General features: G+C 43.8%; 1 protein-coding gene across 1 annotated transcript; it reads left to right on the forward strand.

Annotated features, from left to right (window-relative positions):
* Window positions 1-8: 8 nt before the first annotated feature.
* LOC100553962 (zinc finger protein RFP) lies at window positions 9-13828 on the forward strand. Its single transcript, XM_062973626.1, is given in 7 exon segments — window positions 9-1045; window positions 4717-4812; window positions 5369-5599; window positions 9359-9381; window positions 9819-9937; window positions 10628-10660; window positions 11785-13828. Coding segments are annotated over 7 exon segments (1431 nt in total). The 5' UTR covers window positions 9-637; the 3' UTR covers window positions 12306-13828.
* The last annotated feature ends 67 nt before the right edge of the window (window positions 13829-13895 follow it).

Below are 13895 nucleotides of genomic sequence, written 5' to 3' on the forward strand. Positions count from 1 at the left end.
CACTCACTCAAGGATGAAGGCAGGATCATAAATGGTTTTATTCTGCAAAGGCCAAAGTGGATGCTGGGGGACAGAGCAAAATCCCACATCTGACGTGCCTCCCAGTCACAAGCGTGGGTATTATATAGACATTGGATATGTGCTGTGACTGGTGCAAATAACGATCCACCATCTCATTGGTTCAAAAGAACGTTCATTTACGGTTTGTAATAGGTGCATAGTGTAGAATATAAATACTGTAAATAAATAATAGAATAAACTGGCATTGGTGAAACTTGAAGCTGTCGGGTGTCTGGTGTGTTCTCCTACTGTGAAAGCGGGAGGTTTGAGAATGAAGTGCCGTTTGGGTCTTGGGACAATGAGTGTTGGTAGGTTTATTCCTGGGATATAGGTCCCACGGTGATCCCAGATTTGGGACAGTGGGTGTCCTGGTGTTCAGGACATTAGGAGAAAAAGGTAGGTTGCTGGGCTTATGGTGTTTGCCAAGCATGGATCTTTGTAAGACAGGTTGCAGCACCAAAGGTTGGGCAGAGGCGGAGTCATCAGCTGCTTTCCTGGAAGAGAAGAGAAAGCCTGAGAAACGAAAGTGAGGCTGTTAACTTTGTCTGGTCTTTGCAGTGGAGCAGCATCAGCAGCCATGGCCTCTGGAGACTCTGTGAAGAAGCTCTGTAAGGAACTGGCTTGTCCCATCTGCTTGGAGTATTTCAAGAAGCCTGTGATGATCATCTCCTGTGGGCACAACTTCTGCCAATCCTGCCTGGATCAATGCTGGGAGGGGAAAGAGGCCTCCTGCCCACAGTGCAGGGAGAAAGTGCAGGAAGGGGACATCAGGCCAAATAGACAGCTGGCAAACCTGGTGGAGGTAGCCAAGGAACTGGAGAGCCAGAAGGCGGAAGAGAAGGGGAGATTCTGCCAGTGGCACCAGGAGCCCCTCAAGCTCTTCTGCAAGCACCACAAAGCCCCCATCTGTGTGGTGTGCGACAGGTCGAAGGAGCACAAAAACCACAAAGTGATTCCTCTGGACGAGGCCTCAAAGGAGTACAAGGTAGGAGGAGGGGGTAAAATAGGGACCCCTAACAAGGTGTTGTGGTGCATCCCCACCCCACAATGCAGGTCTGTGGCTGGCAGTTCAATATTTCCCCAGGTCCTGAGGTTTTCAGGGATAAAGAGTTAAATTATTTTTTTAGAATTAATTCAGTTGGATTCCACTTTAGCTGCCATGGCTCAGTGCTACAAACCATGATAGTTGCAATTGTACAAGGTCTTTTACATTTTTGCCAAAATGTTACAATGCCTTAAAGATAAAGGTTTCCTCCTGACATCAAGTCCAGTCGTGTCCGACTCTGGGGTTTGTTGCTCATCTCCATTCCTAAGCCAAAGAGCCAGCGTTGTCAGTAGACACCCTCTAGGCTATGTGGCCATCATGACTGCTTGGAGCACTGTTACCTTCCCGCCGGAGCAGTATCTATTGATCTACTCACATTTACATGTTTTCAAACTGCTAAGTTGGCAGAAGCTGGGGCTAACAGTGGGAGCTCACCCTGCTCCCCAGATACGAACTGCCAACGTTTCAGACAGTAAGTTCAGCAGCTCAGCGTTTTAACTCACTTTGCCACTGGGGGCTCCTTACCTTACCACAAATCCAAAATCCCTTAGCATTGAGTCCTAGCAGTTAAAATAGTGTTAAAGTGTGTTAATTCTACAGTGTAGCTGCACTGTGAGAATTGAGCAACCGAATAAAAAAGTATTCCCTCAATATACAGTGGAGGTGAAGAATAGATTTCAGGGACTAGATTTAATAAATAGAGTCTCAGAAGAACTATAGACAGAAGTCCACAACATTGTTCAGGAGGCAACAACAAAGTACGTCCCTAAGAAAAAGAAAACCAAGAAGGCAAGACGGTTGTCTGCTAAGACACTGGAAGTAGCCCAAGAAAGAAGGAAGGTGAAAGGAAACAGCGATAGGGGGAGACATGCCCAATCAAATGCATAATTCCAGAGGTTAGCCAGAAGAGACAAGGAACTATTTTTAAACAAGCAATGCATGGAAGTGGAAGAAGACAATAGAATAGGAAGGACAAGAGACCTCTTCCAGAAAATCAGAAACATTGGAGGCAAATTTCAGGGAAAAATGGGCATGATCAAAAACAAAGATGGCAAGGACCTAGCAGAAGCTGAAGAGATCAAGAAAAGATGGCGAGAATATACAGAAGATCTGTATAGGAAGGATAATAATATAGAAGATAGCTTTGACGGTGTGGTGAGTGAATTAGAACCAGACATCCTGAGGAGTGAGGTTGAATGGGCCTTAAGAAGCACTGCTAACAACAAGGCAGCAGGAGACGATGGGATCCCAGCTGGGTTGTTTAAAAGGTGATGCTGTCAAGGTGACGCATGCCAGATGCTAGCAAATATGGAAAACACAAGATTGGCCATCAGATTGGAAAAAAATTCAATTTATATCCCCATACCAAAAAAGGGAAACGCTAAAGAATGCTCAAACTTCCGTACAGTGGCACTTATTTCCCATGCCAGTAAGGTAATGCTCAAGATCCTGCAAGGAAGACTCCAGCAATACATGGAGCGAGAGTTGCCAGATGTCCAAGCTGGGTTCAGAAAAGGCAGAGGAATGAGAGACCAAATTGCCAATATCCGCTGGATAATGGAGGAAGCCAGGGAGTTTCAGAAAAACATCTACTTCTGCTTTATTGACTATTCTAAAGCCTTTGACTGTGTGGATCATAATAAAATATGGCATGTTCTTGGTGGTATGGGGATACCAAGTTACCTTGTCTGTCTCCTGAGAAATCTGTATAAAGACCAAGTGGCCACAGTAAGAACAGATCACGGAACAACAGACTGGTTCAAGACTGGGAAAGGAGTGCGGCAGGGCTGCATACTTTCACCCTCCCTATTCAACTTGTACGCAGAACACATCAGGCGACGTGCGGGGCTTGAGGAATCCAAGGCCGGAGTTAAAATTGCTGGAAGAAACATTAACAACCTTAGATATGCAGATGATACCACTCTGGTGGCCGAAAATGAGGAAGAGCTGAGGAGCCTTATCACCAAGGTGAAAGAAGAAAGTGCAAAAGCGGGGTTGCAGTTAAACATTAAGAAAACCAAGATCATGGCAACCACACCTATTGATAACTGGCAAATAGAAGGAGAAAACATGGAGGCAGTGACAGACTTTATATTTCTAGGAGTGAAGATCATTGTAGATGCAGACTGCAGCCAGGAAATCAGAAGACGTCTACTTCTTGGGAGGAGAGCAATGGCCAACCTTGATACAATAGTGAAGAGCAGAGACATCACACTGGCCACGAAGATCCGCATATTCAAACCTATGGATGGGAGAGCTGGACCATAAGGAAGGCTGAGCAAAGGAAGATAGACGCTTTTGAACTCTGGTGCTGGAGGAAAATCCTGAGAGTGCCTTGGACCGCAAGAAAACCCAACCAGTCCATCCTTCAGGAAATAATGCCCGGCTGCTCACTGGAGGGAAGGATATTGGAGGCAAAGATGAGGTATTTTGAGAAGACAGTAAAGCTTGGAAAAGATCACGATGCTGGGGAAAATGGAAGGAAAAAGGAAGAGAGGCTGACCAAGGGCAAGATGGATGGATGGTATCTTTGAAGTGACTGGCTTGACCTTGAAGGAACTGGGGGTGGTGATGGCCGACAGGGAGCTCTGGCGTGGACTGGTCCATGCGGTCACGAAGAGTCGGAAACGAACTTCCTGAAGGCAATAGCTCTTCTGTGATTGAATACGCTGAATTTCTCTAAACAGAGGCTAGATGGCCATCTGTCAGGGAGGATGCTTTGATTGTGTGTTCCTGAATGGCAGACTGAGGTTGGAGTAGCGAACCCTTTCCCCTGACATTAAGTCTAGGCGTTGGTGCTCCCTGCCAGAGATTTCAGCAACAGAATAAAAAAGATTCCTGCACATTAGAAAGAACTTCCTGAAGGCAATATCTGTTCCGTGATTGAATACGCTGACTCTAAACATGTTGGAGTCTCCTTCTCTAAACAGAGGCTGGATGGCCATCTCTCAGGGAGGATGCTTTGATGTGCAGAGTGAGGTGGGACGAGCGAACCCTTTCCTCCAGTTCCATATTTCCCCAGACCCTGATGTTTTCAGGGATCAGGGACGCATCTGCACTCTAGAATTAATGTTTTGAAAAATAACACAGTGAAATATAAAATAAATAAAAAGAAAATAGACAGCTTTGGATTAGCGAGGGAGAGTGGAAGGAGTGAAGGGGAAGAAAATCCCAGCTCTTGATGTGATCTTGCTGCCGTCATGCTGGGACAGATGGGTTTTCACTGCTAATAACTGGAGATGGAACAATCCCAGGGAGGAGGTATGACGGCAACAGGATGAACATGGCATCAGGCATTAGGGATGCAATAGCTTGCTTGCCTCATGCGATAACATTCATCATGTGCATCTCCAAAATAAAATGGAGCAGCACTGAAACAAAACCTGGGATTTTCAGATACTTTTTGTTTGTTTGCTTGAAGGGCCTTTTTATGAGTAAAGAAAATTGTGGAAGCAGTATTAACCAAAGAACAGAGGGCTGCCAGTAGAGATCAACATTGTCCAAAGCTCCCATAAAATACAGTAAATGTGGTGTGGTTGGCGGCATGATCTTTGAAACTATTCAAAACCTTGAACAACAGAAGTGACCAAGGACTTTGTCTTCTTCTTCAGGATCAGATTTGGAATTTGCTGGAGACTCTGAAAAAGGAGAGAAAGAAAATTCTGGCCTACAAAGCAGACGCAGCGCGGGAAAGCCAGGATTTGCTCGTAAGTGACATTGCTACTGAAAAAGGAGAGTGTATGAGTGAATGTGAGTCTGAATAATAATAAACTGAATTCCATTTGTCAAAACTATCCCTCATTATAAGAGACCTGATAGCCTACAGAAAAATATTGACCCAAACCCATTCCAGTGGCAGGCCCTTGCAGGTCTTCACAAAGCACTTTCACCACTGGATATTGACATTTTCTTTGTGAAGAGATGTAAGCCCCACTCAAGAAGAACACAGATAATTGGGTTACTGTGAGTTTTCTGGCTGTATGGCCATGTTCCAGAAGCATGCTCTCCTGATGTTTTGCCCACATCTGCAGATAATTTGCTCCAAAGATCCTCTTTCTGCCTCTCACTCCTGTTTCCCTATCCGTTTTCTAATAGCCTACAGACAATATTGACCCATTCCAGGGGCAAGCTTTTGAGAGGATTCACAAAGCTCCTTCTCTTCTGGATACTGACGTTTTTATGTGAAGAGACACAAATCCCTTTCCAAGGGAATGTGGGGAATCCACTTCAAAAACTGACTTTCAGTCTTTTCTTTTATTCTAGGAGAAAACCCAAAGAGAGAAAGATAGGACTGTGGCTGCCTTCAGACGCATGCACCAGTTTCTAGAAGAACAAGAGAAGATTTTGCTGGCAAAAATGGAAGAGGTGGAGAAGGAGATTTCAGCCAAAGGATAGGAACATCTGGCCAGACTCTCCAAAGAACTCTCCTCTCTCTCGAAACTCATCCAAGAGATGGAGGAGAAGCTTCAGCAGCCGGCAAGTGAACTCCTCCAGGTAAGGCCCAGATTGTCCCCATGGGGGGCTGAGACAGGCAGTCTGGATGTTATACAAAGTCTGGCTGTAGAATTTATTTTAATCAATAGGTTGCTGTGAGTTGTATGGCCATGTTCCAGCAGCATTCTCTCCTGACATTTCTCCTGCATCTGTGCCGATCGGCAAGATCAGTACTTTATGGGGGAAGTTTTAACACTTCAAAACAAAGTTTTTGCAGAGTGTTGACAGCAGTGTGCAGGCATGCATTGTCATGCAACAACTCAACGCCCTTGGATAGCAGTCCTTTTCATTTTGTCTGAATTTTAGGCTTCAGCTCCTCAGTGTAGTGAGTACCCAAAGAGACATGATATAAAATGTGCTTGGGAAACTGAACATCCAGGAAGCCCTAACGCCTTAATCTCCTTTTGTGATTTTGTGGAAACCCGTGAAGCCAAGATTTAGCTGTGACTATTGGCCTTTCCCTCATCTCCTGAGCCACACCCTCTCAGCCTCAAGAGAAATGCAAATAAAAAGATACAGTTCCTGGCTCTGGAATGCCCCCGTGAGGGAAATTAGGCTAGCCCCCACTCTCCAATGTTTTTAGTCTAATCTAAAAACTTGGCTCTCTAATTAAGCTTTCCAATAGGTATAGAGCCCAAAAGTTTAAATTGTAGACCCATTGGTTTTCACTGAAAGAACTTTATATGACTGGTTGGTCCTTATTCATTTTATTTCTATAATTACCGTAATGTTTTATCGATGTCTGTTTTAGGATTGATTGATTTTATTGTGGTATTGTTTTATGTATTGATGATGTAAATTATGTTTTCCTTTGATATTGATGTATCTGTATTTATTGCATTGTATGCGTTATTCCATTACGAGTGTTTTTTAAGCCCTTTTGGAAGATGGTGGCAGGGTAGAAATAAATTATTATTATTATTATTAACCCACTTGCCCCAAGAAACACCAACATATTAATAGATATAGATATATGGATTCATACATTTCCTTAATAAACAAAGCAGACTCGGCTCTTTCTCTCTTTCCTTGTTTCCTAACTTTTTCACTCTTGCAAAACATTGCACAGTCGAACTGCCAGCTCCAATATGTTACCATTCTGTTTCTATATCTCAGAATGTGGTCAAGTCTCCTTCTCTGGAGGTTTTTAAATAAAAGCTGGATGGCTGACTGGTGGGAGTGCTTTGATTGTACATTCTAGCATTGCATCTGGTTGGACTGAAGAGATCCAGATTCCTATTATATTGGTAGTTGCATTTGATCAGTGTTTTGATGGCTCAGCCAAAAAAGCTGCTTGCAAAATAGTGCCAGTGGTTACATAGATCTACCCATCTCCTCAGTTTGTGGAGGGAGAGCTGCTTCACCCTCCTGAGTTTGCTTCGTTGATTTCATTAGTGTTGTAGTTGGGCCAAGGGGCAGTAATGGTTCTATGGGTGAAACAGCTAGAAGGAGAAAAAGGGCTAATAGAGAGCAGGTACTTGATGAAGAACAACAAGTAAAGCGGTTCCAGGAAATGCTTATGGCTCCTTCAGAGAATGAGACGTTTTATGGGTTTTCTAGTGATGAGGAGTCCATGCTAGATGATGATTTTGCAGAGAGTAGAGGAACTAAAAGGTCTACTCGAGAGCAGGAGTCAGATGAGGAAAGAGAAAGGAAAAAGATCTGGGATATACTCACTGCTCCCACGAATGAGGAGACTTTTGAGGGATTCTCCGGGAATGATGGGTCTGGGAGTGAGATGGAGAATGCTGACTGGACTCAAGTTAATGTGGATGATGAGCCAGCCCATGGGGCTGCATCAGGGGATTGGCAAGCCTCTCATACTTCTGGGACATGGGGAGATCTAAGTCTTGAACAGAGATGGAGGGGCTGGAGGGATGGGAGGCAAGGTCCACTAACAAGATCAAGATCAGCTGTGATTGATGAGGAAAGGGCGGAGGTCTCATCAGCATCGGACTCCGACTAGTAAGTTAAAAGTAGAGTTTGGAAAACTATTGCCTTGCAGAAGGCAAGGTATCGTTTTGGGGACATTGCTTTGTTGCTGCCTGTTCTCCTTGGGTCCTGGCTGTGCAGCTTCCTGATAATCCGGTTTGAGTCCTGCTTCAGTGTTCCTGGCTTCTGACTCCAGCTCTTGACAACAACGTTCCAGTTCGACGTTTCCAGTTCAGCGTTGTCACGCTCAAGGCAGCGGAGCACCAAGAACCATACACGGAGGCCAATAAACTATCTAATATCTTTATTAAGGAAATATATAAGAATAATAAAAACAAGTAGAAAATATAGTCCAGAGTCAGACCTATCAAAGGAGGTCAAATGTAGTCCAGAAATAGTTTGTCCAATAAATGATATTAGAGTCCAAAGATAAAATCCAATAAACCGAAACACACACTATTGCCAAGCAATAGTGTGGGGAATTGTCCAGAGTCTTTCAAGGTCCAAGGTAAATTCACAAGAAGGCAGGAATCAAAGCTTGAAACTGAGAACAAGGTCCGTGGCTAGGAACGAGGCAAGGCAAATCTTGAATACTTGAATAAACAAGGCAAGGAAACTGGATTGCGGACTTAGCGAAGTCCACACAAGGCTGGAAACACGAACTCACTCCTGAAGCTGCTCTGTTGTCTCCGCACGGAGCCAACCGTGTCAGGCACCTTTAACTGGGTCTCGTTTTCCCGCCAAACAGGTGTCCAGCGTTCTCTTTCCCTAGAGAACAGGGAACGAACCCCAACTTTCCAGATGTGAGACTCCCTGGATTTCCCAGGGGAAACATGGCTAATCAGCGTCTTGTTTGCCTGCAATTCTGACACTCCTGCGAATTCGCTCTTTCACTCCCCTGTCAGCAGCAAAGGATTGTCTCCTAGCGAAGGGAGGTGAGAGCTGTTCAAGGTCGGTTTTAATTGGTTCTTGGGCAAGAACATCAACATCAGGCATCTGGAAGGATTCCGGCTGTTGTTGATCCGGAGAAAACCCCATGTTTTCATCCTCATCTGCCACAGTGACACTAGGAGCGGGACTACAAGGCCCATGAGGCATCACAAGCGTTTGCCTTGGCGTTTCTGATCCATTGTTTCCAGTTCGGTGTTTGCTTTGGCATTTCTGCTCTAGCATTTCCACTTCGGCGTTTGCCTTGGCGTTTCTGCTTCAGCGCTTCCAGATTGGCGTTTGCCTTGGCATTTCTGCTCCAGCGTTTCCAGTTCGGCATTAGCTTTGGCGTCCCTGCTTTGGTGTCCCTGCTTTGGCGTCCCTGCTTTGGCGCTCTTACTTTGGCTTTCCTGGCTTCTGAACCCGGTCTGGCTCCTGACCTTCGTCTGTGCTTGCTCCTGGCTTGGCGTCTCCGTTTTTCTCCCTTTGGTCTTTGGAACTCGGCCTGGCTTCGACTACGATTCTGCTTGCTGCCTTTCGGAGCATTTTGCTCTTTTCCAGCCCTTTGCACCACAGCATTGAGTGGCGTCGGTTCTGGTAATGTTTCTGTTACATTTGCTGTGGATTATCAAGCCAGATAATCCGGATTATTCTTTTGTTCTTGCTTTTGACTCCTTTTGAACTAAGACGTTTACTTTTGAAGAGAAACACTGCATTTAAGTGTTTCTGAGTTTAAAATATCTTTTAATAAATATTTAAGAACTTTCCTTTATGTGTGTGGCTTTTTAAGAGGCGGCTGTGTCACGACAATTAGTAATTGGATACCCTGTTTTTTCAGATATATGAGAGTGGTCTCCATGCAAATGCCTCTGCTGAGTTCTTTCTTTCCTTCATTTACAGGATATCAGAAGCTTCTTACAGGGGTAAGTTAATTTCATCTCCTCCTCCCACTAAAACTCAAATTTCCACATGAAGTACATGACCCTCAAAAGCAAAAGCGTGCTGCAGGAGTCTGTGTTTGGCTGGGGTTCACAGGAAGAATTGGACTTGATGATCAATGAGACCCCTTCAGCTCTATGATTCTGTGGAGCATTTACACTCTAGAATTAATGCCATTTGACAACAACTTTGATTTGTTACCCACCTCTCTTCATGATTCGAGGCAGTACACAATCCAGCCAAAGCACACCACCATGAATAAATGCCATAAAATGTGTATATTAAAACACACCATCACAAAACAATATATATTGAAATACACAATGCAAGGATTAAAATGCAGTAGCAATGGAATATAAATTGAAAGTCCATTCATTCTACAATGAAGATGCATCATCTGATATTTTTATTTCTCCTCCAGGCATAAGAATAAGGAGAAATCCAAGACTTCTGCAGCCTTTCCTCCTGCCCTGAAGTGGAAGATCTGGGACGTCTGTGATATCAATCCATTTTTGGAGGCCGTCATGAAGCAATTTAGAGGTAAGGGAGATTGTCTGCAAGGAATTTCAGTGAGACTTGACCTTGGTCTGGAAAGGGTAACATTCCATGGCATTTCAAAAATTAGGGCCACAGAACAGCAAATTGGAGTGCTAATGTTTCCTTTCAAATGTGAAACAAAATTGTATCAATTTGCTCAATTGTTTTTTTTTCTTTTCCATTTTATTTCTAGTGAGGAATAACATTTCAGAGTGAAGCAAAATAAAATGAAAATGTCGAGGGCCCTGATCAGCCTTACTCTGGTCCATGTAACCTGCAAATGTGGAGGACTAGTGGTAGTCTGAACAAACTGTGTGGCTTGAGTTCTAATATACACATTTTATCCTATTTATTCATGGTGGTGTGCTTTGGCTGGATTGTGTCCTGCTTCGAGCCATGAGGCCAAGAGTTGGGCCTAGATTTTGATTCAAAGGTGATTATGATCATTGCACAGCCAGCCCTCCACATTCGCAGGGGTTAAGAATGTGGGATCTCAGGGGAAAAAGGGAGCGGGAATGTGGAGGACTCAGAGATTCCTAGAGAGAACATGTTAATCAATGAGACATAACTCTCTGCTGGTGGCCACACAACGTCTCTTGGGTACAGGATCTCAGCTTCCCTGTGTTGTTTTCTCCTCATTTTCTGAGAGTCACCATGTTGTGCTAAGACTCACTCTCACCTTTCTCTCTCCAGCCTCTCTGGAATCTGGACTTCAGCAGCAAAAAGGTAAATAAATGAACACAGACAACAGTAAAAAAGCATTTTATTTCTATTGACTGTGAATGAGTTGATTGGAAACTAGAATGCCTTAATACGATAATATCAAATCAGACATCCAGATCTTTTTCCCCAAACGAATGAGAACTATGTTATGCAACACAGGTTAAGAGAAAATAGCTTTAAACTGGAAGTTCTTCTTTGAGATTGTATGAAGTCTGATTTCTGGCTTCTCGGAGTTGTGATTAAATAGGTAGATTTTTAAAGCTCTGATCATTGGCATGTACAGTAGAGTCTCACTTATCCAACACTCGCTTATCCAACGTTCTGGATTATCCAATGCATTTTTGTGGTCAATGTTTTCAATACATCATGAAATGTTGGTGCTAAATTCGTAAATACAGTAATTACTACATAGCATTACTGCATATTGAATTACTTTTTCTGCCAAATTTGTTGTATAACATGATGTTTTGGTGCTTAATTTGTAAAATCATAACCTAATTTGATATTTAATAGGCTTTTCCTTAATCCCTCCTTATTATCCAACATATTCGCTTATCCAACGTTCTGCTGGGCCGTTTATGTTGGATAAGTGAGACTCTACTGTATCTGGATTCTGTATAGAATCCCCAAAAGAGTGTCAAAACAACCTGAACACTGACTATTTATGGCTCCTTGCTTCAAGCCTACTTTAGTGGCACACATTATGCATTCCTTAAAAAAGAATTGGTCTCCAACTCAATATGAAATATGTGGGACATTAATTTTGTTATAAAACCAGATGATTAGTCTGCCTTCAAATTCTTTCTGACTTGGCAAACCAAGACGATCCTATCACAGGGTTTTCTGGGGCTGAAAGTGTGTCATTGGCACAAGTTTACCCAGTGGGTTTCCATCACTGAGGGGGAATTGAACCCTGGTCTCCATCGTCATAGTCCCACCAACCCATGCTCAGGTGTTGCTTGTAAGTAGCATAATGTAGAATCATCTAGATTTGAGATGGAGAGGGAATATTTCTTTGTTACTTTTTAGAATCAGATAGAAGCTGATCTTCTATCAGTTTACACTTTTATTCATTCATTCATTCATTCATTCTCTCTTCACCCTTCATTTGTTTCCATCACCAACAGCACATGTGACTCTAGATCCAAGCACAGCCCATCCTCAACTCATCTGCTCTGAAGATCTCAGACGTGTGACCTTTGGAGAGAAAGAGCAAGATCTTCCTGACAATCCTGAGAGATTCAACGAGTATTTTTTCGTGTTGGGTCAGGAGGGATTCAATGGAGGCAGGCATTTCTGGGAAGTCCTTCTGGGGAGTGAGGGAGAATGGTCTGTGGGAGTTGCCAGAAAGTCTGTGCAGAGAAAGGGCTGCATTCCCTATGTCCCTCATGCTGGGATCTGGCAAGTGGAAAAGTGTTGGAGTGAATACTGGTTCTTCTCCAACAACGGTGTGGCCTCCCCTCTGAATCTGAGCAAGGAATCGAAGAGGGTCCGTGTGACACTGAACTACGAAGGGGGTCGGGTGGCCTTTTACGATGCAGACTCGGCAGCCCTGATGTATGAATACCCTCCAGCCTCTTTCTCAGGAGAGACCCTCCTCCCGTTCTTTTCTATGTTCTCAGAAGGCCACCTGGAACTCTCTCCGTAAGGATGGAGAGCAATGTCCAAAGACTCACACCATCTGAGACACAAGAGGAGCTTTATCTCTGGAGATCTGGAGCTGTGGATTCTTTTTGTTCTCTTTGTGAAACCTCTCTGCTCTCTCTTTACACCTTTGTGAAAACCTGGTTTGGAGGCTGGAGTGTGAATGAAGAAGCCATTCCTCATGGCAGTGCTCAGTGCATGGATCAACTGGGGATTTCTTCCATTTGGAAAGCCTAGCTACAACAACAACAACAAAGAGGGAATAAAAGATGCAAATTGATTTTTAGTCAAGAATTCCATTTATTGGAATTTAGTAGTAAGTGGACAGCCTATCTATTTGCCCCTCCCTTTCCTGGCCTTTCCCAGAGATGTAGGCAGGCCTTGGCTGTGTAGTTAAAGTTAAACAAAACGGGTGATAAAATGCATCCATGCTTCACCCTCTTGCCAAATTGAAACAATTCCTTTTCTCTGTCTTCGTCCTTCGGCCCTTTGTCCTGAGTAAAAATTACACATTAGGAAAATCCAATGCCGTGTTGCAACCATTTTTTATGTACAATCCATAGCTTTTCGTGATCTGTACAATCAAGGGCTAAATGATAAAGCACAGATTGATTTTCCTTGATATGTTTCTGCACTCCATTATCCAAAGTATGTTTCAGTATGATTCCTTGTGTCTCCTTGTTTTCTGAACGCAGCACGGACATCTTGCATTTTTATTCTGTAGAAAGTAAAATACTTGTTTTGGTAACATTTGAGTATCACTTGTTTCATCAAGGAATGGTTCTATTTGTCCAAAATCTTGGGTCTCCCAGTGTGCCTGAGCCCACTGAAAACATGCAAGGATGAAGGCAAGATCAGAAATGGTTTTATGCAGCAGTGGTCAACGTGGATACTACAGGACACAGCGTAATCCCACATCTGACGTGCCTCCCAGTCACAAGTGTGGGTATTACAAAGTGGTCATTACAAAGAGTGGGCATGTGCTGTGATTCGTGCAGATTACGATCCTTAATCTCATTGGTCCAAAAGTCCATTCATTTATGGTTTGTAATTGGTGCATAGTGTAGAATAAACTGGCATTGGTTAAACTTGAAGCTGTGGGTTTGAGAATGGAGTGCCGTTTGGGTCTTGGGACAATGGGTGTTGGAGTGTGTGATGTCTCAGGGACCTTTGGCCCATGACCCCGCAGCCATCATAGATCAAACTGAAGAGGATTTGGGCTTTTTCCCATCTCAGCAAGATTCTGTGCCATTCCAGATGTCCCCTGTTGACATTTTCGTGCCAGAGCCAATTAGGGACGCCCTTGAAACAGAGCCTGGTTCCCTGGAAAGTTTGGTGTTTGATAGGAAGGCTTTTCTCAAAACACATCGCTCCCATAAGTAGTTTCTAAGGCGAAGCGCGAGATTAGCGGAGAGAGACGATTGTGACTAAACCGTTTCCCTTGGGAAGTTTCGGGGAGGCAGGCATCTGATACGATGTTGAAACAGCTTCGTTCTCTGGGAAGATAAATATCAGGATTCACAGCAAAAAGAACTTACATGTCCTTGAAGGATCCTCTGCAGGGAGGCTTTTTGGATCCACAAATTGAAGACCT

This window comes from Anolis carolinensis, chromosome 2 (assembly GCF_035594765.1).
Source record: "Anolis carolinensis isolate JA03-04 chromosome 2, rAnoCar3.1.pri, whole genome shotgun sequence".
NCBI classification, from domain to species: domain Eukaryota; kingdom Metazoa; phylum Chordata; class Lepidosauria; order Squamata; family Dactyloidae; genus Anolis; species Anolis carolinensis.